Below are 25,315 nucleotides of genomic sequence, written 5' to 3'. Positions count from 1 at the left end.
TGCACGTCATGCTAGTCTGAATAAAGGCATGCCTTTACCTTGTTTTACTGTGCATGAGATAAAAGACATTTTTCATCTTACAGTAACAAAACAAATCAGAGAAACTACAACATACATTGCTTATATTTGAAATGTTGGTGTGTTTTGTATATGCTGCTAGTGGAAATGAAACAGATCTTAGGTTAAAAAGAAATAGATTTTATAAGCTTATGGTTTGGCCCCTGCTTAGGATTAACAACTGGGAAGAATGTGGCAATCCTTACCTAGGGTTACATATTTATGTTTGAACTTAGTCATTACTGGACAACTCTGTTTTGCAGACTTTAGCAGAATTTTATACATTTATCTGTATAAAACCCCTTAATTTGTGTAGGTTTTGAAGCCATTTCTATTGCGTCGTATAAAAGGTGAAGTTGAAAAGAGTTTGCCTCCAAAGAAGGAAGTAAAAATTTATCTTGGGCTCAGCAAAATGCAGAGAGAATGGTGAGTTATTTACATCAAAGTAAGATTCTTTTCTGATACACATATTGATGTTATTTTTCTTCTTATAACTGTGTGTTGAGAAAGTCAGAGAAACCTGTATTTGAGGCTTTTTTAAAAAAATGCACAAGTTAAAAAGAACTCAGAAAGGCCAATGAAAAGAGCTGGGAGGAAGAAAGCAGAAATGTTTTTCCTTCCTTAAGTTTGTTTGAAAGAACATGTGCCTCCTAAGCTTCCTCCTTTGATCCAAGTATGTATGCACCAGTAAAAGTCTCACCTGAAATTAAAATAAAACTTTGAGGAGCTACATACCCAGAAAAAATGTGAGGAAAAGGAGGCAGATCAGTGTAGCAGCTTCTGTCAAATAAGTGATATGTTTAATCCACTGTGTACTACTGAAGTGAAAGATAACCCAGTAAATGACATATCACTGTCACTTGCAAACAGATTTCCTTTCATGTTTAGGTATGGATTTATAAATTCTTATTAGTCAGATGTTTTTTGCCAAGTTTCATAATAATATAGCTCATTTTTATATAAACAAAGCAAACTTCTGCATCCAGAAATAAGTAATTGGGATATTGCAGGGTTTCATGCATGTTTTGAATGTCAAATACAGACCTGAGAGTTTTTCAAAGTTGCCTTTAAAACTTCAGGTATACAAGGATCCTGATGAAAGATATTGATATCCTGAATTCAGCTGGGAAGATGGATAAGATGCGTCTGCTGAATATTCTGATGCAGCTGCGGAAGTGCTGTAACCATCCTTACCTGTTTGATGGTGCTGAGCCAGGCCCTCCCTACACCACTGACACACATCTCATCACCAACAGTGGTAAAATGTTAGTGCTGGATAAACTGCTGGCAAAACTCAGAGAGCAAGGTGAGTACTGGTTATGGACAGCAGTGATCTGAATGCTCATTGTAAGTAAAACTACCTTTCAAAAAGAGCAGAGGTTCATTCTTGTCTTCCCTCCACCGAGAAGGCGTTCATTACTTTGTGAGGTTTTGCTGAAGATTAATTTTCTGTAGATCTTAGCACATGGAGGGAAAGAAGTCTTACAGGAATGATGAGTAAGACTAAAAATTTGGAGAAGCAGAAAGGAGAAAGGAAGCTCTACTCTTCCTTTCTTGAAGAAAATTTCCAGTGAGAGGATTAGTTTGTCTGTGCACATCAGTTGTTACCTAATTATCTTATGATGGTTTGAAGTGTTCTGTTTCTTTGGTTGTGTATTTCTCCTGTATAATTTATCAAATAATCTGTCTTGAGTAGTTAAATCAATACCAGAAAAATAACTTCAGGAGAGAGACAGGAGTTAGACATAGTACAGAATATTTCACATAGATTCTCAGTCATGCTCTATATTAGCTCTGTGATAAGATTAATGTGAAAACATAAAACCAACAACAAAACCTTCTGTATTCTGTCAGGTTCAAGAGTTCTCCTTTTCAGTCAGATGACTCGCTTGCTGGATATTTTGGAAGACTATTGCATGTGGCGTGGGTATGAGTACTGCAGACTTGATGGGCAGACACCACATGAAGAAAGAGAGGTATATAAACAAGAAAGTACTTTGGTTTTATGTATTAGATTATTAAGAAGTTATTATTTACATATTTATGGGTAGCTACATAATTTTTTAAGGTAAAGCAAAAATGCTACACTTTTTAAAAGGCTGCCAAGGCCATATTCTATAAAAAATAGAATATATTGTGGACCCAATATGGATTTTTCCACTTGTGCAAATCTACAGTTTCTACTTGGATAATTTTTTTTATATGAAAATTGAGTAAATTTAAAAGAAATTTTATTGAAAAGCCACCAACAGTTTGGAAACTTGTTTGAAAGATCTGATACTTAATTGACACCATATTTTTTTTCTTTCAGGAAGCAATAGACACATTTAATGCTCCCAACAGCAGTAAATTCATTTTCATGCTGAGTACCAGAGCTGGAGGTCTTGGAATTAATTTGGCAACTGCTGATGTGGTTATTCTCTATGATTCAGATTGGAACCCTCAAGTAGATCTGCAAGCCATGGTGAGTTAACTCCCTAATACACGTTCATTTGTTGAAGTTGTCAATGTTCTATTTTGTACAACTCTTTTCAAAAAACTCCCATTTTTGTTATTTTTCTTTACTTTTTGTATACACAAGACAGTACCAAGAAACTGAGGAATTGAATGAAAAGGAATGAATAGAATTTGTGGAAGTAACTGTAGATTTTTGTCTGTAAATATTCGTCTTAATTATTTTCATAATGACAGATTGCTTCTGTCGAAATACTGTATCAATATTGTTTATAGAATCACTCTTAATATCTGTCTTTCCAGAAAAGAACAGTAAGTGAATAACAGAGGGCTGTTTCCGAAATAAATGATTAAAAGCATGCAGCCTTTTATTTCTCTTATTTGGGAAATCTATGCTTTTGCAACCCATCTTGTTTCTGCATAAGCATAAAATCATTTGGTGGTGATGCTGGGGAAAAAAGTTATCTTTGGGTAAAACATACTAAAATCTTCTCTTTCTGAGTGCGGAATGTAAAAAAAAAAATAGTCTCTAATTTGTTTCATGTGGAATAAAAATCACATGATCCTTCTTGCATGATTGGGAGGGTGGGTATTTGTTCAGTGGTTTGTAATATTTAATTTTTTTTTTAATGCACTTAAACTCATCAAATATTTCATGTGAATAGCTCATCCTTTTGATATGCATGCTGACTGCCAATAGTAGACCAACTTCCTGGAAGCTGATGAGTGTGATTTGTGAGCTTCAATAGGGTTTTCAGGAAGAAATTAATATTATGCAGGAGAGTATAAGACTTAACAGATCATTTTTAAAGGACAGTCAGAAAATCCTGGTACCCACAGCTTGAAGGATAGTTGTTTAACTTTTTTATTTAAGATGACAAAATATTTTTATTCATGTTTTCCAGAGAGGATAAACACAAGTTTTTTTACAAACACAAATATAGTGTGTCAGTTATAAACCTCATACTCTGTGTGTTGTACTGTATCAGCTGCATGTTGATGATTTAACATAGCTGGCTTAGGACAAGTACAGTATTGAAGCTGTGGCTGCAGGAACTTTGCCCAGGGAATCAATATGCTCAAGCCAGGGATGCCAGAGTTTCATTACCTGTGTCAAGTGAGAGGATTAGTTTGAAAGCAGTGCAAATGTGTGTGTGTACTGTTGTATTCCCACTTCCCAGCTGCAGTCTAGACAGACATTGAGATATCTTCATTTACAACGAGGGAGACGAATTCAGTGCTAGAGAATGACTCAAACATAAACACTGTAACAGCGAGGTATAGGTAAATATTACTACACTGGTTTTACATTTTTGTATGCTCTTGAATAGGTGAGGAAGCAAAAAGTACATGTTAGTTTGAGTCTGCTGTTTCTGCAAGCTAACTGTCTATTGCTTGTGAGTTCTTGTTGCTGAACACTCATTGATTTATGTTTGTTAGGACCGTGCGCATCGTATTGGTCAAAAGAAACCAGTACGGGTGTTCCGACTTATCACTGATAATACTGTTGAAGAGAGGATTGTAGAAAGAGCTGAAATAAAGCTGAGGCTGGACTCTATAGTTATACAACAAGGTATCAACTGCTATATATGTTTGTCTGCAACAGAATTGTTCAGTCCCTTAAAGTATGGTTAAATGACTGTACAAATGTACAGTGTTAGAGAAAGCAGGCCTTATGTATAATAGCAGTGTACTAACCCAACCCAAGAAACCCTAATATCTAAGTTATTCACTTGTTCGGCTGAATTATTTTAAATTCTGTTTCCTGAATAATGTGGACGTAGACTTATATTAAGAGTCTACATGAGAAAAGTAAACTACAGCTGAATAGATGTTACTTGGATTTGTGATGTGTTAAAAATGAGAAAAAAAAAATATGTTCCATGGCAGATAAAATAATTTTATACATATGCTTCTTACCACAAAAGAATTGACTGAACATTAAAACTGCTTTGTGTATCTTTGTTTAGAAGCTCTTGGAAGAATAGTTTGTCAAAAACTAAGGTGCCCTAGCTAAGTTTTGAAGGTTGTTTGTATTTCCTCGAGGGTGGGCTACTGAAAGGATGATGGTCAAAATATTGGTAGCATGTTGAAGAGATGAGATAGGATAAGTGAAATTTTGGGACAGCAATTCAAATTTTGGGAAAAATATTCAGAAATTTGGGTTGAAATTAGTGAAGTGAGTGTTAAAGATATCAAATACTTATTAATGGTTATTACAGAAAACTTTGTCATTTTTCATCTTGAAAAAAGATTGTGATCTTAAAAGTTCAGCTTTGTAAGAATAAGATCTTAAATGTAAAATTTGGATTATCTGAATGTGAAAGGTTTTTGTTATGACTTGATTTAAAGTTGTCGTTTTGTTATTTTCCCTGAAGCTCTTGATTGCCATTTATTGTCCTCTCCAGTGAAATGTAATTTTTCTGTGTGGTTGTTCTGTTTTTCCTTTCTTGTTCTGTCAGTGAACTAAAAAAATCCACTGTTTGCATGGTCCTACTAGACCTCCTGTAATTATAACTTTCAACACATTTCTTCTAATTTTAGGGAGGCTCATAGACCAACAGTCCAACAAACTGGCAAAAGATGAAATGCTGCAGATGATCCGCCACGGAGCCACTCATGTTTTTGCTTCCAAAGATAGTGAGCTGACAGAAGAAGATATTACCACTATTTTAGAAAGAGGTGAAAAGAAGGTTAGAGAACAGTTTTGTATGGAATTCAAAATGTATCAAACATGAAATATATATGCACAAAATTGAAATGGGATCTGGTGATGTAAATCTATTTTTATGCCAGATTATTACTTTACTATTTGTACATATTTTAAATCATATGAAAGTTTTGAAGGAGTAGAATTAGTGAGTTGTAATTATTTTCAAGGTTCAGACTGTGTGCATCATATCTTAAGCACGGTTTATTTTGTGGCCTTTTAGAAAAATGTAAATTTAATGCCAACAATTCTAATAGACACAAAATCTTTATGGAACTTCATTAGGGATTAGGTAGCTCTGTGGAAAAATGAACTACCATTTCAGCTCCAAGGAGTTGGGCATAAATTTAATTTAAATTTAGAAGTTAAATCCTACCTTTGTAGGAATACATCCCAGCATAATAAATTTAGCTTAATGGAGAGTCTTGGAGTCAAATTGTTCTAAATTGAAAAGCACAATGGGCATTTCTCTTTACAAGAAAATGTAAGTAAAAGTTTAAAGCAGAAAGAGACCTTGAGAATGTTGCAGTAATGATGACAGCTGTATTTTTCAGGAAAGATAAAATAGCTTAAGTGAGCCTAAAAGTATCTTCCTCTCTTCTTAGACAGCTGAAATGAATGAACGATTGCAGAAAATGGGGGAGAGCTCCTTACGAAATTTCACTATGGACACAGAGATGAGCTTATACAACTTCGAAGGTGAAGATTACAGAGAAAAGCAAAAGGTAATTTTTCTTAGTCTTTAAGACTTAAGTTGAGAGGTGCAAGCATAAAAGTCATAGTATAAATGTTATGGCTATGAAGGTTATTCTGGAGAAGAGCTATTGAAAAACTCACTTGGCTCTGCAAAAGCATCAATATTCTGAATTTTTTTAAATTAGCTCTCAGCTCCACTGATCTTTTTCATGGTAAAATCTGATAATATTGCTCAAATTTTATCCTTTCTGCAGCAAAAGTACCATGTTGCATCCTACTGTACTGCTGCATTCAGCTTTATTTTACTGTCACATATCTGAGGGGGAAAACCAGGCCTGATACTGTGTGTGGATCTTGGACTTTAGTCTCGTTTTGCAGTGAAAGTTTTAGTCACAAGCATTAATGTGCACTGTTTGTACATTGATTTACCTAGTAATAGAAGAATTATCCAAAGAAATAGATAGTGTTCAGTCCCACAATGTTCCCTTTGCACCTGTTTGTTTTTTGTGGGATGTATAGAGAAGATATTCTGAAGGTCTTACCTGGAATCAGACATGTGAATTATTATTTGTTAACTACAAAATGCCCTTCTAGCCCAGGTTTCGTATCAATTTTGAAGAAACATTTAGAAAAATAAATTGTTTAATGAGAATATAGTGCAGTGTGTGTGTAAGGTTCTTTCTTCATGTTGATAATTTCATTACCAGAAGTAAGTTAAATGCAGCATAGTCTTGAAATACACTTAAGTAACTTCAAGTGCTTCAGTTAAGATTAATCTACTTCTAATGGATATTTTGTCTATATTATATGTCTATATGTCTATATATGTCCTCTGTATATGGAGAAGCAATTTATTCTTATCACAAGAAATTAGAGTATTCAGAGCCCAAGTCTCCAGTCCTTCCATTGTGTTTTGGTAGATGGAATCACAGCCTTACTCAGGTGTCTGACATACCTAGAATACTATAAAAGGATCTATTCTTGCCACTCCACTGCCTTACTTGTTTATTATCTTGTATGTGTTAATCAGCTATAATTTCTAGCTTATTTTTGAACTCTGTTGTAGTACCCAAGTTATTGAGCACAACCAATACATTTGCCATGCAAAAATACATTCCTGTTTTGCAGTGCCACTTCAGTCATTGTTCCTGTGACTTTAGGAAAGCGTAAAGCTACTTAAATACCTTTTTATTCTAATCTGTGTGTAGCTGAGCATGATGGAATGGATTGAACCTCCAAAAAGAGAACGCAAAGCTAATTATGCAGTTGATGCTTATTTCAGAGAAGCCCTGCGTGTTAGTGAACCAAAAGTCCCAAAGGTAAGAAGTTGGCAAGTATGGAAGGCTTTTTACGTTAATCTTTTGCTACTCCTCTCCCATGTTGCATCCCCTGCTCTCACCCTCTGTATTTAAAAAGTGATAGGTTGCCACTGCTGCGGAATTATTGGAATTTATTTGCACAGAAGTCAAGCTTATATAATGTTGATGTATCTGTGTATTTTTGAAGGCTCCACGACCTCCTAAACAACCAAATATTCAGGATTTTCAGTTTTTCCCACCACGGTTATTTGAACTTCTGGAAAAAGAAATTCTGTATTATCGTAAAACTATAGGATATAAGGTAATGCTTTTTTTTTCCTCTTCAAACCAGTGAAATGTATTTGTATTCCTCGTTGCAGATTTGCAGCTTAAAACCTCTATTCCCCTGTTTCTGTTCCACTGTGGAGCAGAAAAAGTAATCTGTAATTCTTTTCTTCACTAAAAATTTCATATCTGTGTAGCTTTGTGTTTTGTGGTGGGTTCCTAACAATAAAATAGAGTAGAAAAAGTAGAGACAGTTCTGACGCTTCAAATACTCAAACCCAAAGGTGGGATATGTGGTCTAGCTGAGAAATATAAGGTCACCTTCCAGAGTATGACTTTTTTTGTTAAAGCTTTTGTATATCTTATGCAGAAAGTAACTTAAGATAATACTGTCTTTGTGTTGATATGAAGGTAAGTGAACTGATAATGATTTTCCTTTGATTTTGCTGGGACATAAAAGGTTTAAAGGTATGGAGAAGTCTGAATGTATTAATACTACAAAAAGGAAACCAAACAACAGACTTCTCTTTTTTTCTTTTCTTTTTAGTTCCTGCTGTGCCTTAGTTGAATTTCTCCCTTTTCCCTGCTGATGTTACTGGACAAGTAGTGAACTCAGATTCTGTTTTAATGTTGATTATCTTTACTTCCACCAGTATTGGCTGAGTAAATCAAATGGATCCCCTACTAGACATGTCTGTAACTTGCTTTAAAAAGCCCCAAGTTTCATGGCAGGTTTCAGCAAGAAGAAATCACCTATGAAATATGTTGGAAAACATAAACTTGTCATACAAAGCAACAGACAGAAAATTGGTGTTGCCCAAAAGTAGAATTAATATTAGCAAAATTATATTTTTAAGAAAAAACAGAAGGTGTCTCAGAATCTAGTTTGAAGCAAAGAGAATTTATATGGATGACAGGATAGAATTAAGCTAAGCATTAAAAGGAGTATAATTAGCTCAGGGAAAGAATTTATTCCATTAATGATCCAACAATGAAGGATGAGAGAATTGCTAATGTTGACAATATGCATGAAAACAGAGAGGTTTCCAGCCCTGTTAGTGAAACCTGTCAGACTGTATAGGTTAAACATGAATACCTGTTATCTTAAAAAGTTAGTATAACTGTTTACTGGTGGTGAAAGTGATAAATCTGATTAATTTGTTCTTCTTTGAAATGGAACTTTGCTTCTGATGAGACTTTATTATTAAAACTGAAAACTGCCATAAACAGTATCAGAAGGTATGAAATAGGTAGGAACCAAACTTTATGTGTCAATCTTAATTTAAACCATCAAAGTCAAGAAAATTTCTTAGATATTAAAAACAGCTAAACAGCTCTTAACTTACATATTTTTGCAGCAAAAGGCAATAGTTCTACAAAATCTTTACTGGACACTGGTTTCAGACTTGTTTGCTGTTGTGTGTAGTGGAATTGCAATACACAGCTTAAAGGCCATGAATATTAAATGGATCAGTGTGGAAAAAGATAAAATGTTGCTTGGCCTTGTTTACCTCATGTTGTCTGTCTGGTCCTTGCTTTGGCTGTGTGCATAATTTCATAGGAAACCTGGCAGAATTTAGGATTCCACTGTAGTTATACAGCATTATAAACCATGGGATGTGGGAGAGCAGGTCCTTAGCTGATGAAAAGTGCCACTGAGATCAGTGAACTGCGACAGCTTACACGAGGTGGGGCTCTGCCCCTCACAATACCCTTAAATAGTTGTTTGTGGAAGTGGTGAGTACAGGCCATAACAAACTTATAAAAGACACTTGACAAAATCTAGTCCTATTTTTAGGAGGAAGGGTTTAAGCAATAAGATTTGATCTAGCTAAAACACATTTGGTCATTTGTGCAGATCAGTACTTTTAAAATACAGTCTTTGAAATAACAATTGCTGCACTACTGCTTTCTGATACCCCTGATTTTAGGTCCCCAGGAATCCTGATCTTCCAAATGCAGCTCAAGTACAAAAGGAAGAACAAAAGAAGATAGATGAGTCTATGCCTCTGAATACTGAGGAAACTGAAGAGAAAGAAAAGCTTCTCACACAGGTAAAATAGAAAGAACTGAAGTATTTCCTCATATGTTTTTACTATGATGGAAAATAAGTACTAATAATGGTAAATGCACACAGGAAAGCTACACTGATGTTGTTGAAAGAAGAAAGCACCTAACATGTAATGATTTTGCTTGGTTTTCCTTTGAGGGACCTTTCCTGTCCTTGAACAAATTTACTATTTCCTTGAATGTCCTTGAATGTTTCTGAGGCCAGAACTTGTATAGTAGATGCACTACCCAGCAGCACCTGCAGAAACCCAATCAGCAGGTTTCTCCTATATACATAGAGCTTGCATGGATTTTTTTAATCAAAAAGGGTTTGAATCAGGACAAGCCTCTATCAACATAGATGGTGTTTATACAGATGTCTAAGGCACATCACATCTATTAATTCTGTCCCACTTGAGTTGTTAGGCATGTTCTTTTTATACTGGGACTGAATTCCTGTCCCTGGCTAGTTCTTGCCCTATTGGATGGTCATCCTGCTGAGTAGGGTTTATTAGAAGTTGATTGTTACAGAGAAAGGTGTGTCTCAAAGTAACAGGATTTTTTGATTCAGAAAATTTTCTGTGAAAGAAATAGTGTACCTTGGAAGAAAATTGCAAGGTCACAATTTCACTACGAATTTCACCTGTGTATAGCAGAGGAAATATTTCAGCTGGTGCTGATATGCATATCAGTACTGCTGTTAATGATTAAAAGGAAATACTTGTGTATATTATACTAGTTCTAAAGATGCTGCCCAATTGTGGAGTGAGTTTATTCAGCTGCAGAACTGACAGAGTTCCTTGTAAATATATTTCTGTGATGAAAGAAACTTAGTGCACTACAGATTACTGCTCAGGCATGTGATTGTCTTGTTTGTTCTTGGTGTTTTCTCCTTTCCCTGTCTTTAAATTGTAACGTCTCTTTCTTGGATGATGTTTTTGTGCATTGCATTTTGCTTTACTTTTTTAGTTTTGGATTGATTTCTTTGGTACATAACAAATTCTCTGTTTGACAGTGCTATAGAGTTTCCATTTGATTGCATCTTTTTGGATTAGAGATCATTTCTTGACATACTTACGCTTTCATCCAGCTGTTTGTCTGGTTCCAGGTTTGTAAATGTCTGAAGTAGGAGCTCTTGCTTTAGATACTTGCGCTGCTCTAAGAACTTGTAATGACATTGCATTGCTCACCCTGTACTCCTCAGATATGTGTTTCTTGTGTCTGCTGAAAGGTGACTGTCATTGAGCTTGTTTCTTTGGAGAAATATCACAAAAACTTTAAAAAGAGAGGGTAAAAACCTCTTACTAATGCATGTGGACTCATGCCAAAAAAAACCTCTTTAGACTTTTAATGATTCAGTAATAAGCCCCTGGATAATGCGAGTTTATGGACGTCCTGAAACACCGTTAGCTACTGTAAATACATGATGTGTCAGAGCCATTGCCAGCCAGAGCAAATGGTACATACATAAGTCAGAATTTTGCAAAATGTTTCCCTTCTTCCCAGTAATGCCTTCTTGATCTGTTGCTGCTTGCAGGGTTTTACAAACTGGAATAAAAGAGATTTTAACCAGTTTATTAAAGCTAATGAGAAATACGGGCGTGACGATATAGACAATATTGCCCGTGAGGTGGAAGGAAAGTCACCTGAGGAGGTCATTGAGTATTCAGGTTTGTGATGTTTAGAAATGTATTTCTTAATCACACAGTATTACCATCATTTTTGCTACATGTTCTTTTAAAATGCAGAATTTGTACGTGTGTAAGATTTTTTTTTTACAGTGTTTTTTTCAAAAGACTTAATTCTGTTAAAAAGGTTGATTTTTCAGGATATAAAAACCACCTGCAGCTGCCTTCATCCCTCCTTAGTCAAAATTTAGAATTATACATGGTTAATTTACATTGACAACATGGACCTGTGGAATTGTAAAGTTGCCTTGTAGTGCCAATGTGATTCTTTATGCTGTATCTCTGCTATTTTAGCTATTACACCATATCTTTGTCTTTTGTATTTACAAAATGCTTTTTAATTTGTACAGATTTCTTCTTCTTACATTCTTGGATGTAATTTTACTAAACACCATAAAATTTAGCTTTGCAATATTCTTCTTACAGTTAAAAAGGAAGAGCTCCAGAAGAGTTCCCTTCAAAGCATTGAGTTTATTTTGGATTGGCTAAAAGCTGTCACTGTAGAAACCACAGTTTACTAGCTTTTATAACATACAGACTAAGTAGTCTCTGCCCATAGAGATAACTAGTGAAAACAAAAATAGTAATGTGTTTTACTGCTACACCAGTGGCTCTAACCTGTTTCACTACTGTTATGGAAAGCAGTCCTTAAAAATAACTACAATTAATTATATTGAATGTAAAATTTGTTAGAAATTTTTACTAAACTTTTACTTATAGTTAACTTTTAAGGATACTGAATAAAGGGTCTGTGCAAGTTTATTTTTTGGCTAGCATAGTAAACTGGGAGAGCATTAGCACATCTTTTAAGATTTAACGGAACCACAAGCTACATTCTTTTTTTGCCAGAGTGCCTTAACTGAGTAAAGTAGTAAGAGCAGAGAAAAAGGTTACATTCAACAATTTTGTTTTGTGTTTTTAGCTGTTTTCTGGGAACGTTGTAATGAACTACAGGACATTGAGAGGATTATGGCTCAAATTGAACGAGGAGAGGCAAGAATTCAACGGAGGATCAGTATCAAGAAAGCCCTCGATGCCAAAGTAATCACTCCAGGTTTTTTTGTTTTCTGCAGCTGACTTCTTTCAAATTCCTTCAGAAAAGGAATAGTTGGAGATGGGAGTTCTGTATTCTTTTATATCCTATATAGTATACCATCTATCAGTGATCTACACTAGTATGTAATAAATCCTTGATGTAATAGTGTATGTTTATTTTTCCTCATTTTTGTTTTGCATTCAGATTGCAAGGTATAAAGCACCTTTTCATCAGCTGCGTATTCAGTATGGAACAAACAAAGGGAAAAATTACACAGAAGAAGAAGACAGATTTTTGATATGTATGTTGCACAAGATGGGCTTTGACAAAGAAAATGTGTACGAGGAGCTGAGGCAGTGTGTGCGCAACGCGCCTCAGTTCAGGTTCGACTGGTTCATCAAATCCAGGACTGCCATGGTGGGTATCACTTACATGGACAAGGCATTATATAAATATCTTGTTCCCTTTTTTTTAAGCACCATTACATAAAATTTGGATTTGTGCTGGAACTTTGGTGTCGAGGAAACAAGTGCTGAAAGAATAACTTCGGGTTTTGTTTTCATTTCTTTTTTTTTTATAAAGTAACCTTTTCCCTTAGTGCAGCAAACAACACAGTACAACTGAAACAAACAGATTAGAAAACCTGCCAAGCTGAAGTCCCATGTTACCCAAAGGGATTAATGCAGAGGTAGACTAAACTTACAAATATCCTTGTTAGTTTATTGCAGACTTGAATGTTTTATCGAACAATGTCTCTTAAAATACGACTTTTTTAGAACTGTTGGACAATATTAAAGACCAAAACCATCTAAATTATATACTTGGAAAAAAGAACAGCTTTTCTAATGTAGTGTTTAATTTTTAAAAGTCTGAGGAAAGTTAGTGATTCACATAGGAATTAATCATTGAAGCTATGGGTTTAAAATGCACTTCGTAGTTGTGAATGTGGATTATCACATGAAAGTGCTTAAATTTCTTTAGGTATACTTTTCTGAAGATTTTATTCGTACTTAGGGAATATAATGCAAGTTCAACAGCAAGTAGACTAGTACTCTGAATTTTAGATTTTTTTTCCCTTTGTCATAAGAGCAGAACCATTAATTTTTAATTTAGTTATTAGGTGGGAATTGATAACACCAGCAGAAACTTCAGTGGTTGCAAATAAGAAGCTGTGTAGGTACCAACATCAGAATATGGAACTCTTTCAATTACTAAAAGCTGTTAGCTTTGCCCTGGGATTTTTGTTTAGCCCTCCCCTGATTCAGTTCCTTTTTCTTATGGGTAAAATTTGTAAATCAGTGCACCTTACATAAGAAACACAAACGTGTTTTCATGTGAACGTGTTTAAATAGGAAAAATGTACTTCCAGTTTTTTCTGTAATACCAGAAATAACTTAATCTTGCAGTGAGTTAGAGCTGTAACACTTCTCTGTCTGCTCAAACAGAAAATCGTATTGGTTGTGGCTGATACAAGAGACTGGAGCTCCCTGTCCTTTATACAGCTGTTGTAGATTCTCCCCACTGTCTTGTAAACAAATTTTCAATTAAATGCTGTGCTGCAGTCATATAACTTAAATGTCATTTTGTATAGAAATCTGGATTTTTTAGTAGTTTAGTCTAGCATTTGCAGAGCCACTGTGCATTGTTGTTTACTGACTTAATTTTCTGGCCTCAGGATTTGTTTATAAAATGTTCTTTCAGAGTTCTGGGTACTGTACTAAGAATAAATAAAACATAAGATAAAATATTTAAAATGTGTATTTGAACAGGTGGGTATATTTGCTTCTCCCAGTACTGCTTGTAATTATGCAATACAATTTCTGCTTGATATTTCAGCAATTAAAGTGTTTCTAGATAGTGCAGCAGTTAGCCCTTAATTAAAAAGAATTACAAGCATTACTTACTAAAATGTCTGTTTGAAGAAATACTGGATTTTAAAATTATGTCCATAAAGAGAGAAGCCTCCAATATTTAGTCCATTAAGAAGTTTCTTTTAAGTTGTCTATGCAGGAATTCACTGAAGTAAATCACAGAGATGGGTACTAGAAATTAAAAATGTAGCTTGGCTTTTAATATTAGTTGATATATAGTTGTCAGGGGTGGAGTTAAATATGCAGTTTAAATCTCCTTGCAGATCCTTATGTTCAGTATACTTTTCTTTTTAAAGGAGATAGAAATAATTTGCTCAAGTGTAGAAATATGTTCTGTGGTGTCTAATGCTGAAATTGAGGCACTGGGAATATGGTGAATCTTCTGGCTTAGGTTTTCTCTTAAAATTCCATCCATTAATATTAATATTTTTAGTTTTTCTGCTATCACACAGTTGGAAAATAATGTTATGAAAATACAGAGCTAAAGCAATCTTTCATTTTCAGTGCGCGTTTAATTTTCTTAAATGTTTTAAATTGTCATGCTATGTATGGTTTAGTAGTTTATAACTGCAAATCACTGATATAATCTATGTATTCTAATATCCAGACATTTGTGGGGGGATTAATTTCTATGGGTCCATTTTACACTAGTTTGGTGATTTTTTTTTTTTTTTTTTTTTTTTTTTTGGTAAAGAAACGTGCTGGAAAAATCACATGATACCAAGAATAATGAACCAAATATAAATACAAATATTTATAGAGGAGTAAATAAGTTTAGTGAAAGTGGAGAAGACTTCTTAGAATGCTGAAATTCACATGTGATCATTTAAGCTGATATGAAATGAGATAGAAAGGGCAGCATAATTCTGAAAAAGACTTAGCAGGCTCTTTGAGAAAACTTTGTGTCCTAACCACTAGATGTCTCTTGAATTCCATACAAATAGCTAATTTATCTTCCATCTTATTACTTCTGTTTCTTCTCCTGAAGATTTCTCTTTGAAAAACAAATTCTGCCTCGTTTATTTATTCCAAAATCAGATGGTTTACCCAAAATGTAAGGTTTCAAAGAGATCACGAGTGCCTAAGATTGTAGGGTTTTTTTTTCTTTTTAAATTGAGCACAGTTCTTTTTTATTCTTTTATTTCTGTCCATGCAGGCAGAATGCAAAATATCATGGCAGTAGTGAAGCAGGTATCTCTTCTCTGAAATCATAAATTATGCATATTCTTTTTTACCTTTCTGCAAACCCTACCTAGCATAAGACAAATGACTCATTTGTAAATACAGGAATATCCAGGCCTGTGGATAAAGCTTTGCTCCCAGGTCAGCATCTCTGCCTTCACTCATGCGGAAGGTGATGGTTCAGTGCTCCCATCTTATTTATTGCAATACTGGTCTTTATAGCTATGAAGAGGTGAGCAAAGTACATCTTATCTCTTTCCATCCTAAAGGGAAAAGTATCAGGCCACACAGAATAAAAACTCATCTCTAAAAGTGCAAGGCATTTTAAATAAGCGTATTTTTGTAGTAATGAAATGGAATGGAGCAGTCCATATTGAAATTTCAGTGGCTCAGTGCAGGATTTATCATGCAGATTCTTTCTGATGGTAGGTGTAAAGAAACCTGTGTGCATGTCACGTCTTACTGTCAACTGCTTCTGTGATATTCCAGAGAAAATTGTTCTTGAGTCCATCCTCTGTCCACAGCAGATGTTTCGGAGTAGTGGTCCATCTGGAAATTCTAACCATGAACCTGTACACTTTAATAAATCTATGTATTTATGCAAACATTTTTCCCCAGGAAAGAGGAGGATTTAGTTGCTTGTCTTGAATTTAACACAAACCAGTTTCTCATACACTAGTAAAAATCATGCTGGTTGTTGTTATGAACCAGCTTGTCATCACTCTTTACCCCAGCTCCTAAGTCTGAGTGCAATGTACACAAATTTAATTGATGCAAAATACTTCTGGCATATTGACAATCATCTTTCTATTTCTATTACTTTTTATTGTCTGTATTCATCTGTAGAGTGTAGGATTTTGGGACAGAGGCTCTCTTTCGTTCTGTGTTTGGCGACGCAATGTATGTTGGGATGGGTTGCACTCAAGTTTACTCAAACTTATTGCCTTTTTGTCTAAAAGCTGTTTGGGTGGAATTTGAGAGGTTTCACTGGTTGAAGTGAGAGTATTTTAGCTCCAGCAAGACTGCCACATTCCAGGGCACAAGCATGGCACCCTAATTTGTGGTTTAGCCTGTACTGATGGGTGTGGGGTTACTTCTACATGCATGTGATAGAAAAGACTTATTGTAATACGAGGCTACATGCATGACACAGGAACATTTCTAGTAGGGAGTTGTAAAGAAAAATGTCCTGAACGCTTTTTTTTTGTGTGTGTGGTAAAAAGAATTCTCGTAGTGGGAGGATTCTCTGTGTCCATTCTGAATTATACAACTTTCACCCAAGGCCACAGAGCATCCTTTGTGGAGGAATCTGTGGAAACTGCAGAAGTTAAAGAATGTGGTTAAGCTTGAGCGTTTTAATGTCTAAAAGATGAGTCATTTGCTTGACTGTTTCAGAACATTCAGGATCAAGAAAGCATTCAGGCTGCATCGTTATCCATCGGGAACATGATGGCTGAGGCAATATACAGGTTACAGATGCTGAGAAAATAGTGACTAATTTCTGGGCAAAAAGGTCACCTGTTCACTTCATTGCAAATGGACCCATTTTAGGTTAAGATTTATGCTGCTAGGTGATTCTAGGATAGCTTGTGGTTCAAAAATGGCTTCATTGAATTTAATAGAGATAAGACATATTTTTTCAGCTTTTTTTTTAGCTCAGGCGAAAGCTTCCTGCTTTGAGTTGGAAAGAAAAGCCCATGGAATCACTGTTCTTAATGTACATAGAATATACTGAATACTTTTAATAAAAATTGGTGCTGTTGGGTATTTGGGAAGAGATTTTTTTTTTCCTTTGACATTGAGTACAAGAAACTGTCTGAGTCACTTGAGTTCTATAAAGCAAGACAACCATTAGTAACTGCAGTGCAGCTACTTTGAGTTGTTTGGGTCCTCATCACTTTCAGATGTCTTGCAGGTCTTGATGCTAAAAGCATTTAGGGCCTACCACCTCCTGGGTGCTGCTTGAAAATACAACAGTGAGTTCACAATTTCAGACTGGATAGATTTTTACCAATTTGGGGCTCTATGGGGTCTTACCACAAAAAACCCCCCAAAATTTAATCTGTTTGCCGCAGAAAACTATTGCTTAATGTGGCTTTGATTCTTTTTCTCAAGATAGACTTGAAGACCTCTTTTCCTAAAATCTGCCATACTATGCTGGCAGGCTGTAATTTGCTTCTTCTAACCAAGATGAAAGATCAGATCAGTCTTTTGGGATGCCAGTTTGGAAGATACAATCCTGAAAACTCCCTGTCAGGAATTTGAATATTTCAGTAAATCTTTCTCTCTTGAAAGGTTACACTAAGGGAAAGACAGATCAACAGTAACTAAGCTGCATGAATATTGAATGTTTTAGGAAAATGGAAGTACTTTGAGATTCAAGAATTTTGAACGTATTTATGTAAACAAGAGAATTTGTATAATTTACTGAAAAAAATTGATGTTTTCTGTTTCTGTAGGAGTTTCAGAGACGCTGCAATACTCTTATATCATTAATAGAAAAAGAAAATATGGAAATTGAAGAAAAGGAAAGAGCTGAAAAGAAGAAAAGAGGAGCAAAAGTTACAGCAGTATGTTTAGCAGCATTTACTTTCCTTCTAGTGGGGCAGAATTCAATTATATTTTGTGAGAAAATGTAAAAGATAATGATAGGCACTGATTACTTTAGTAGAAGCCATTAGGTGAGAGATTAAACTGAAATATTTGTCTATTCACAGCTCTACTAGATTTTTTAGATAGGTATTCCCAACATACAGTATTTTGGGGCTTTTTTTTTTTGAAAAGTCTTTTGTATAAGTAGCAGGGGAAGACTGTTCTTAAGATAAAGTTACACTGCCTACTTTCTACCTACTTTGGTACCTCATATGTTGGTTTCATTTGTTCTCAGATTGTTACTCCTCCTCTACATAGTAGTTGCTGGAAGAAGAAATTAAAGTGCTTCTTTTATTTTGAAGGGTTGTTATCTTTAGATCAGAATTGTGTATAAGTCAAGGTCCTGATCTTTTCATCCAATTCATGGTATGTGTGGTACCTGCATCACTGAGACCATGTAATGATTCAAGAATATAAAAAGGGTGGCAGACTTAAGTGTCTACATCAGGGATTTATGTTTGCTGTGTCATTATATCCTGCAAAGCTGAACTGAACTCCAGAACACATTAAGGTCACATATCTCCCTTTTGAATAGTTAGTAACAAACTTAAAAGTATAATTTTTTTTTTTATCATGCCACCATTTTGTTAAATTTATAATTATTTTTTCTCTTTAGTCACAGAAGAGGAAAGCAGATTTGGCTGCTGAGAACTCTGGAAAAAAAGATGCCAAGAAAGTGAAGTCGTGAACCTGAAAACTGAATGCTAAATATTAAACTGCCACTTTCTTCACTCCATCTACGTGTATTAATTGCCAACTTCTTTGTATTCATGGTACTCTCCTCCAAGTCCCATGGTTTAATTTTGCAAATTTTGTATACTTCTCAATGCCTTCTTTACCTGAAATGTGTAGCTTTATATCTTATGCATTCCAGTATTTTTGTGTACTGTATTTTGTGAGTTTCATGTCTTTGGCAAAATTCACTCAGTCCTTGGTTTTTTGAAGCTTGTGCTGAGGTTTTAGCTTTTATATGTTTTATATGCTGCTGCTTTGAAAGAAAACCTAGATTCTATAGCTGTATTATTGTTGTTTCATATTTTAAATTTATATGGCTGTTGGAAAATAAACTGACTTAATTATTTGAAGAGAAATATACTTCATATTTGTTTTCCCTACCCTCCTTCCCTTTTTTGCATAGCTACATTTAGAGAGAATGTTAAGGTTTGTATAATTGTGCCTTCATCATCAATCAGATTTTTTTCACAGGAGTGCTTAGACAGGATTAGGAGCATGACAGAACAAAATCTAATTAGACTGACATCCTTGTTTGCTGTCAGCATTAAATGGACATTTTTCTCTGAAATGTTCAAAAGAAAAGCCAGCAAATACTTATATACCTTTTTTTTATTTTATCACTGATTCCACTGGGCTTCATACATTTTTAAACACAGGTGAGGTGTTTCTCAGAATGACCTCTAGATGAAAACTTTTCTATGCCAAATAAAAGGAAGTAGTCAACTACCAGCTTCTGGTTGTTTAAGTAGCAAACAAAATAATTCATTTTTGGGTAGGTAGGCTGCTCAGCTGTGCTGCCTTGTTGCTCTGATTATCTCTGCTGAAGTTCTGCTTTTACCTTTGATTCAACATGTCAGTCAGAAGCAATGGGGATATGTTATGGAGTGCTCCTTTTTAGTATTTCTATTTTAATGAAGGGATGAAAGTGTTGGATGTATGATTTTTTGACTTTGCAAGAATGGCCTTTACTAAGCAGGTTCATAGTTTCTGCTCACCTTGGAGTCTCTGCCTTTCCCAGATCAGTAGAACAGTGACTGTGACATCTAATGTTTTACTTTAATGTTCTGTCTCTGATCTGGTGTTTAGTATGGACCTTGCTGCAGTGAGACATGCCCTCATAATGTCAAGTCTAGATTAATGCAGTGTGCTTTACATGGTACTTCCCTTGAAGACTTACTTGTACATTTCTTCTGGTGCAGTTTGCTTCCTTCGTTGGTTTGAGGTGTTTTGAGATGAAGAAAGCTCTTTAAACTCCTTGTATTTCGTGCTTTGCATTGGGTACCTTCTTCTGTATTTGTAAAATCAGGACTTTATAAAATAAAGTTCTTGAGTTCTGCCCATGTTCTTTAATGTCATTTAAAATATATTGGTATGTCTTTGAAGTTTTCTGGGATTAGTATCTTAGTATCTCTGTATAAGTTTGATGAGTAATTTCCATCTTTTCTTGGTGGTCTGTGTTTAAGGTTTGGGTTAAAATGAGTGAGCATTTTAAAAGATGAATAATTTTATTAATTTGAATATATTTTGGAATGGAGTTTTTTTGGGGGGACCAAGTTATTGATAAGCTTTTATTTGTATGTCTTGTAGTGTAAAAAAGGGTATTCCTCTGTTGAGGCTCATCTGATGAGTGGAGATGTACATCTGGTAATGATGGGGCACAACTTCAGGCAGAAGGTTAGTCATGGGTGTCAGTGTGTGCTTTCAATGAGTGTGCAACCCAGATGGGATAGGTCTGCTCAGAAAAGAAGCTTGTCTCTTCAGCTGATGCTTTTGGTAGTGGAGTAGTTGACATCCTGCTTTATCCTTGGGAGAAGGACATCTCATGTAATTATGGATGGGGAAAAGGCTGTGCAGCTATGTACATATATAATCACAAATCCCTGGAGTATTGCTATTAATAGAGAGAGGAAGATGCCTTATTTACATTTGCTTTTCAGCTCATGTGCCACTCACTAAGTTTATGGCCTGAAATTATAAAAACCAGTTAAAAGAGGAGGAAAATAAAAGCTGAAAAGCCAATTGAAATTTTTATGGAATTACATGGCTAGGTCTAGAGCTTATTCCATTGCTCCTATTTAGCATTGGATGAATATTTTAATGTTTTAAGTCTTGAAATAAGTGTATTCTCGTTTTGTTTATTGTAGATTAGCTTTGTTTGACTTGCATGTTTTTGTGTATCCAATTTCTCTGTGTTGCAAAGTGTATGGAAAGACTTAAAATGGTAATATCTCAACATGTTCTTTTATGCAGATTTCTTGGTTTGAGTTACCACTTGAGTTAATGTTCACTCTTCTCCTCCTCAGCGACACAATATACAAGTTCTATAGCAAAAGATCATGCAATTGTTCTTCCAGATATTATCCCCTTGACCAGACAGCTTCTCTGAAGAATGATAGATACTCCCAGGAGCTACCTGTTATCTTTTACAGTCTGTAGTCCCTGGTTAAGCTGAATGTGCTGTTGAACAACAGTCCTTGAGAGCACTTGTACACTATAAACTAGTTCCTCAGCGTAGTGAGTCTTCCCATCCATCATGTCCTACAGTGATAACTAAAGAAATTGCTAACAGCTGCTGGTCAGGATTAAAGTAAAATGGATCTTTCTTGCCCCTTTTCTGTTCCTCTAGTTGCAGGTACACACACAGTGTGTGCCTAGCAAGTATCGTAAATGATATGCTGCTGCTGTGACTCAAAATTAGATGGTGGAAATGAAAGAATCTTCCTATTTTTAACTGCTGTTTTCTTAGGTGAGGAATACTGTTTGTAAGACGTTAGTAAGCACTGAATGTAATGTGATACAAAACTTCCAAAAAGTCTGGGCCTTTAGGCAATTTGAGAGTTACCAAAAATATGACAAGATATAAAATTCTGAAAATAACTTATGAGTTCCTGTTCAGCAGACAACTAAAATCTGATTGTGTTAGCATTAGGCTTGAAGAAAGAAAAAGTCATCTAGCACCTTTCACACATCAGACAGTGCACATAACATCTTGGGAGAGGTCAGAACAATTGTGGTGGGTTTTCTTTTTCACATACTCATTACTTGCCAAATGATCAGTCCTTTTATTTTTGTCTTATATTAGTGATGACACCAAAAAAGTCATGCTGCTGACCACCTTCACTGTATTTAATTTCAGTTTGTTGTGATGACAAAGAGAAGGAATGAACTTTCTTCTTGCTGGTAATATTAGACCATCTTTAGATACTGTTTGCACAAGTAGCTTTACTATACTAGGTACTATTAAGTAAGAATTTTTTTCTTATAGATTAGCACTGCTTGTTTGATTTAGTGCTAGTGCTGGTCATGGTTTTAAAAAAAAGTGCAGCTTTCACTCTGAGATCATAAGCAAGGGGTACAGTATGCAAAAATTAATCAGAATCTTTCTAAATGCCTGATAGAAATAACTTTGTTGTGCAGTGCCTGCAGTTCCTGCTGGGCACTGCTGTGTTACAGGCGCTCTCTGTGCATGCCTCTTGCCCACGTTCAGTGGAGGGATTAAGTACTTTCAGTGATCATAAATAAATGCCAAAGCCTTACAGCCTGAAAAAACATGGAATTTTGCAGTTAGTACCGGTTTATGTGAATGTAAAATGACAAGGTTGGTGCAGACATTGGCACTTGTGTTGCTGGAGGGGATTGATCACTGACTGTACTTCTGATCTGATTAAGAGAGCATGACAGTTGTAACATTTTACTTAAGTTTATCTAGTCCGTGTACTTAGCTTCAAGCATGTATGTAAATGCTTTAGTGGGTCACAGTTCTAATGTTTGTTATGTTCTTTTCCTGAAAGAGTTAAAGTTGAACTTAGTTTGCATATTTTGAAATGTAATGTACTCTTTTAATTGCATTTGCATGATATCCATTCTTTCATGAGAGCCTTAATAGAATATTTGCTGCCTCAAAGGTATGTCTACATTGTGTTGTTTAAAGGTAACTTCTGAACTTTTTCAAATTGAGATTTGTTTCTTAAGTTGTACATATATGAAAATAAAAATTAATATGAACCTGATGTCTTCTGGTAATTATACCTCTGGTACACTTGGGCCCACTCACTTGGATACTGTTCAAGATAGCTTGATTTGGTTTTGTTGCTATTGTGTCTCCCATAACTTTCAGGCTATGGTGACTGAATGTAAGGGCTGTGCGGTTGTTCCATGTCTGCTTTCAAACTATAATTTCCTGTAATCTAAAACAATATACTAGTAGTGCCTATATTTTTGTGACAGCCTTGCCTGTGTTATCTTGTAGTACAGTATTGTACAATGTATGTTGATCCTGTATTAAAGTATATTGGTTATTTCATACCTTTGGTGTGTTACTAAAATGAAATACTTTGGAGCTTAAGTCTGGGTGACATAGAATGGTAGGAACCATGAACTATGTTGTTGCAGCAGTAGACATGCTAGATATTCTGCTTGCAGAGATGCATGCCCTAAACAAATCCTCAGTTTTCCACTTTTTTTTTCTCAGGATGACCCCATTAAAAAAAGAGAGACAGTAAGGAGCTCTGGAAGACCAGTTTATCCTGGCATTGGCTAGCAGCAATTCTCTCAGCTTCACAGTGACTTTTGATAGACCTCACTCTTTTTCAGGTGAGGCACCTAGACTGGTATGAAGGAGCTGGGAATAGAGATGTGGTTCTACCTTATCTTCTCTGCAGTTGCAGCCAAAACAGTTGTCGGCTTCACCACAGGAACTGTAGTTCTTCCAAACAGCATTGCTTACTGCCAGGCTGAGCAGGATCCCATAGCTCATTTCTACTTCTTACATGTTCTCAGGGGTGGGCTGCCAGCACTAAAGTCTACTGTTTTCAAGATTTTCTTGGAAGCAGTACCTGCCAACTCTCCTGGAGGAGATGGTCTGTTCAAACAACAGAACATTTTGATGGGAACAGTGATCCTGGCTGTGGAGTTCGGTATTGTTGCATGATGATCATTCTTAGATGCACTCGGTGTTTTGGGGAAGGTTGGGCTTTAGACACCTTTTGCAAGGAACAGGTTCTTTTATTTCTACATGGCAGTTTCTTGCCATAAGAAAATACACTGAAAAGTCATCTTCATCTGTCTTCTCATTTGTTAATTAGGTGGACACTGCTGAAGGCCACAAAATCTCAAATTCCGCTCAGCAGTTTGGCCTTCATTATGTGTCTTCTTTTTTTAGCTTAGGTGGATATTCCTCAGGAGATGACTTTACAGTGAGGGTTTAAGAGTCCAGTAAGACTTCTGTTATTTCTCTTTCCTTTGAACTGTTGCTTTCAGATTTTCTTAAAATGACCTTCTGATGTTCTAGATACCTTGATTTTCATGTCTTTATTAATTGAGGGTTGTTGGTCAGGGATTTTTGTTTGTTGGGTTTTTTTTATGTTGGGTGTTTTGGGGAGTTTTATTGTTTTTCTTTTACTTAGAAGGCTGTTTCAAATGGGTGGGGTGTAACCTGGGCAGAGGTGTGGGATGATGTCCACTTCAAGAGCCCTGATACTGCAAGGACCTTTTAGCCTGGGTGTTGTTGAGCATGTGTGTGTTCCCTTGCCTACTCAGCACCTCCTCCCCTTGTTTTCAGTCAGCTCAAAAAACCTCAACCTAATGTGGCTTTGTGCCTGCCTAATTTCTGCTCTGGGTGGCAGGAGAAGTCTTCTGGGCCTCTCTGACTTGAGGTGACACTTCTAGTCCTTAAGCTGAACAAGGCCATCCATGGTCTTGGGAACCTTGAGTGCCCTGTAGGATTAAAAACATGTGGATTAATATTTTCATTCAGTGCCCTGGCACAAAGGAGGCTGTTGCTTGTCTGGTCTTCCCTTCTGCCCTGCAATCCATGTGAGGCTGCCATCGGTTCCTGTGTCTCTGGCTGGAGGTTACAAACCCTCCTTGGAGGCACTTGTTGTTCTGACCTCTCTGGACACACTAATTGGACCAGTCCTGGACCCTGATGCAAAGCTGTGCTGCCACATGCTGAGTGGTGCTTATGAGGCTAGAAAACAAAGGGGAGAGAAGAAGTTGTAAGTTATTCCTGTATTGCTTTAAATACTGACTGGTATTGGGATGGAAGAGTGGTGGAGTCCCTGTGAGGAGCAGGAAGATGCACAGGTATGTGATGTGCTCTTGGTTGGGACTAAGCCTTTGCTTCTAGGCCTTATTTCAAATCCCACTGGGTCAGTTGACATCATGGATGTTTTCATTCAGAGGCTCCTTGAAAAGCTGTTCAAATTAACAGACGGGGTGTCTTGGCACAGTTCCCAGTCCTTGTGCAAGCCCTGCTCTCACGGCAGGCTCCTCTTCTGACATTTGACATGTGGAGGGAAAAGGCTGAATCCTGGAAAAAACTGCCTGTGCTGGGCTGGGAAAATCTGTGTGTACTTAACAGGAGATTTGATGGCTAAATCTATCTGTTTTTATTGGTAGTAAACTGAAATTTAAAGTAAAGCCACTGTAACTTGCTGCTGAGTGAGTGGAGTTATGAATGCACTGGAGCTGTGGGTTTGCCTTGGGGTGGAGCACAGCTTGTGGGGGCAGCATTGGGCTTTTCTCTGCTCTATCTTTCCTGCTTGCAGTGCTCTCATGTTCTTACCCGTTCAGACCCCAGGTGGTGGTGTTGGATCTGAAAG

General features: G+C 36.1%; 1 protein-coding gene across 2 annotated transcripts in view; it reads left to right on the top strand.

The window, feature by feature from the left end:
• Positions 1-22,720, top strand: part of SMARCA1 (SWI/SNF related, matrix associated, actin dependent regulator of chromatin, subfamily a, member 1) — a 33,003-nt gene extending 10,283 nt beyond the window's left edge. For both annotated transcript variants that reach the window (XM_032701812.1, XM_032701813.1), the window contains exons 10-24: positions 374-483; positions 1,137-1,363; positions 1,912-2,033; positions 2,369-2,521; positions 3,952-4,084; positions 5,056-5,204; positions 5,827-5,946; positions 7,126-7,236; positions 7,424-7,537; positions 9,432-9,554; positions 11,087-11,219; positions 12,160-12,278; positions 12,478-12,690; positions 17,786-17,896; positions 18,595-22,720. In XM_032701812.1, the coding sequence (XP_032557703.1) occupies positions 374-483; positions 1,137-1,363; positions 1,912-2,033; positions 2,369-2,521; positions 3,952-4,084; positions 5,056-5,204; positions 5,827-5,946; positions 7,126-7,236; positions 7,424-7,537; positions 9,432-9,554; positions 11,087-11,219; positions 12,160-12,278; positions 12,478-12,690; positions 17,786-17,896; positions 18,595-18,666 (2,010 nt within the window). In that variant the 3' untranslated portion in view covers positions 18,667-22,720. The remainder of the gene's footprint in view (positions 1-373; positions 484-1,136; positions 1,364-1,911; positions 2,034-2,368; positions 2,522-3,951; positions 4,085-5,055; positions 5,205-5,826; positions 5,947-7,125; positions 7,237-7,423; positions 7,538-9,431; positions 9,555-11,086; positions 11,220-12,159; positions 12,279-12,477; positions 12,691-17,785; positions 17,897-18,594) is intronic.
• The last annotated feature ends 2,595 nt before the right edge of the window (positions 22,721-25,315 follow it).

Source organism: Chiroxiphia lanceolata, chromosome 14, assembly GCF_009829145.1.
Source record: "Chiroxiphia lanceolata isolate bChiLan1 chromosome 14, bChiLan1.pri, whole genome shotgun sequence".
NCBI lineage: Eukaryota > Metazoa > Chordata > Aves > Passeriformes > Pipridae > Chiroxiphia > Chiroxiphia lanceolata.
This window is presented reverse-complemented; position numbering and strand designations above follow the sequence as displayed.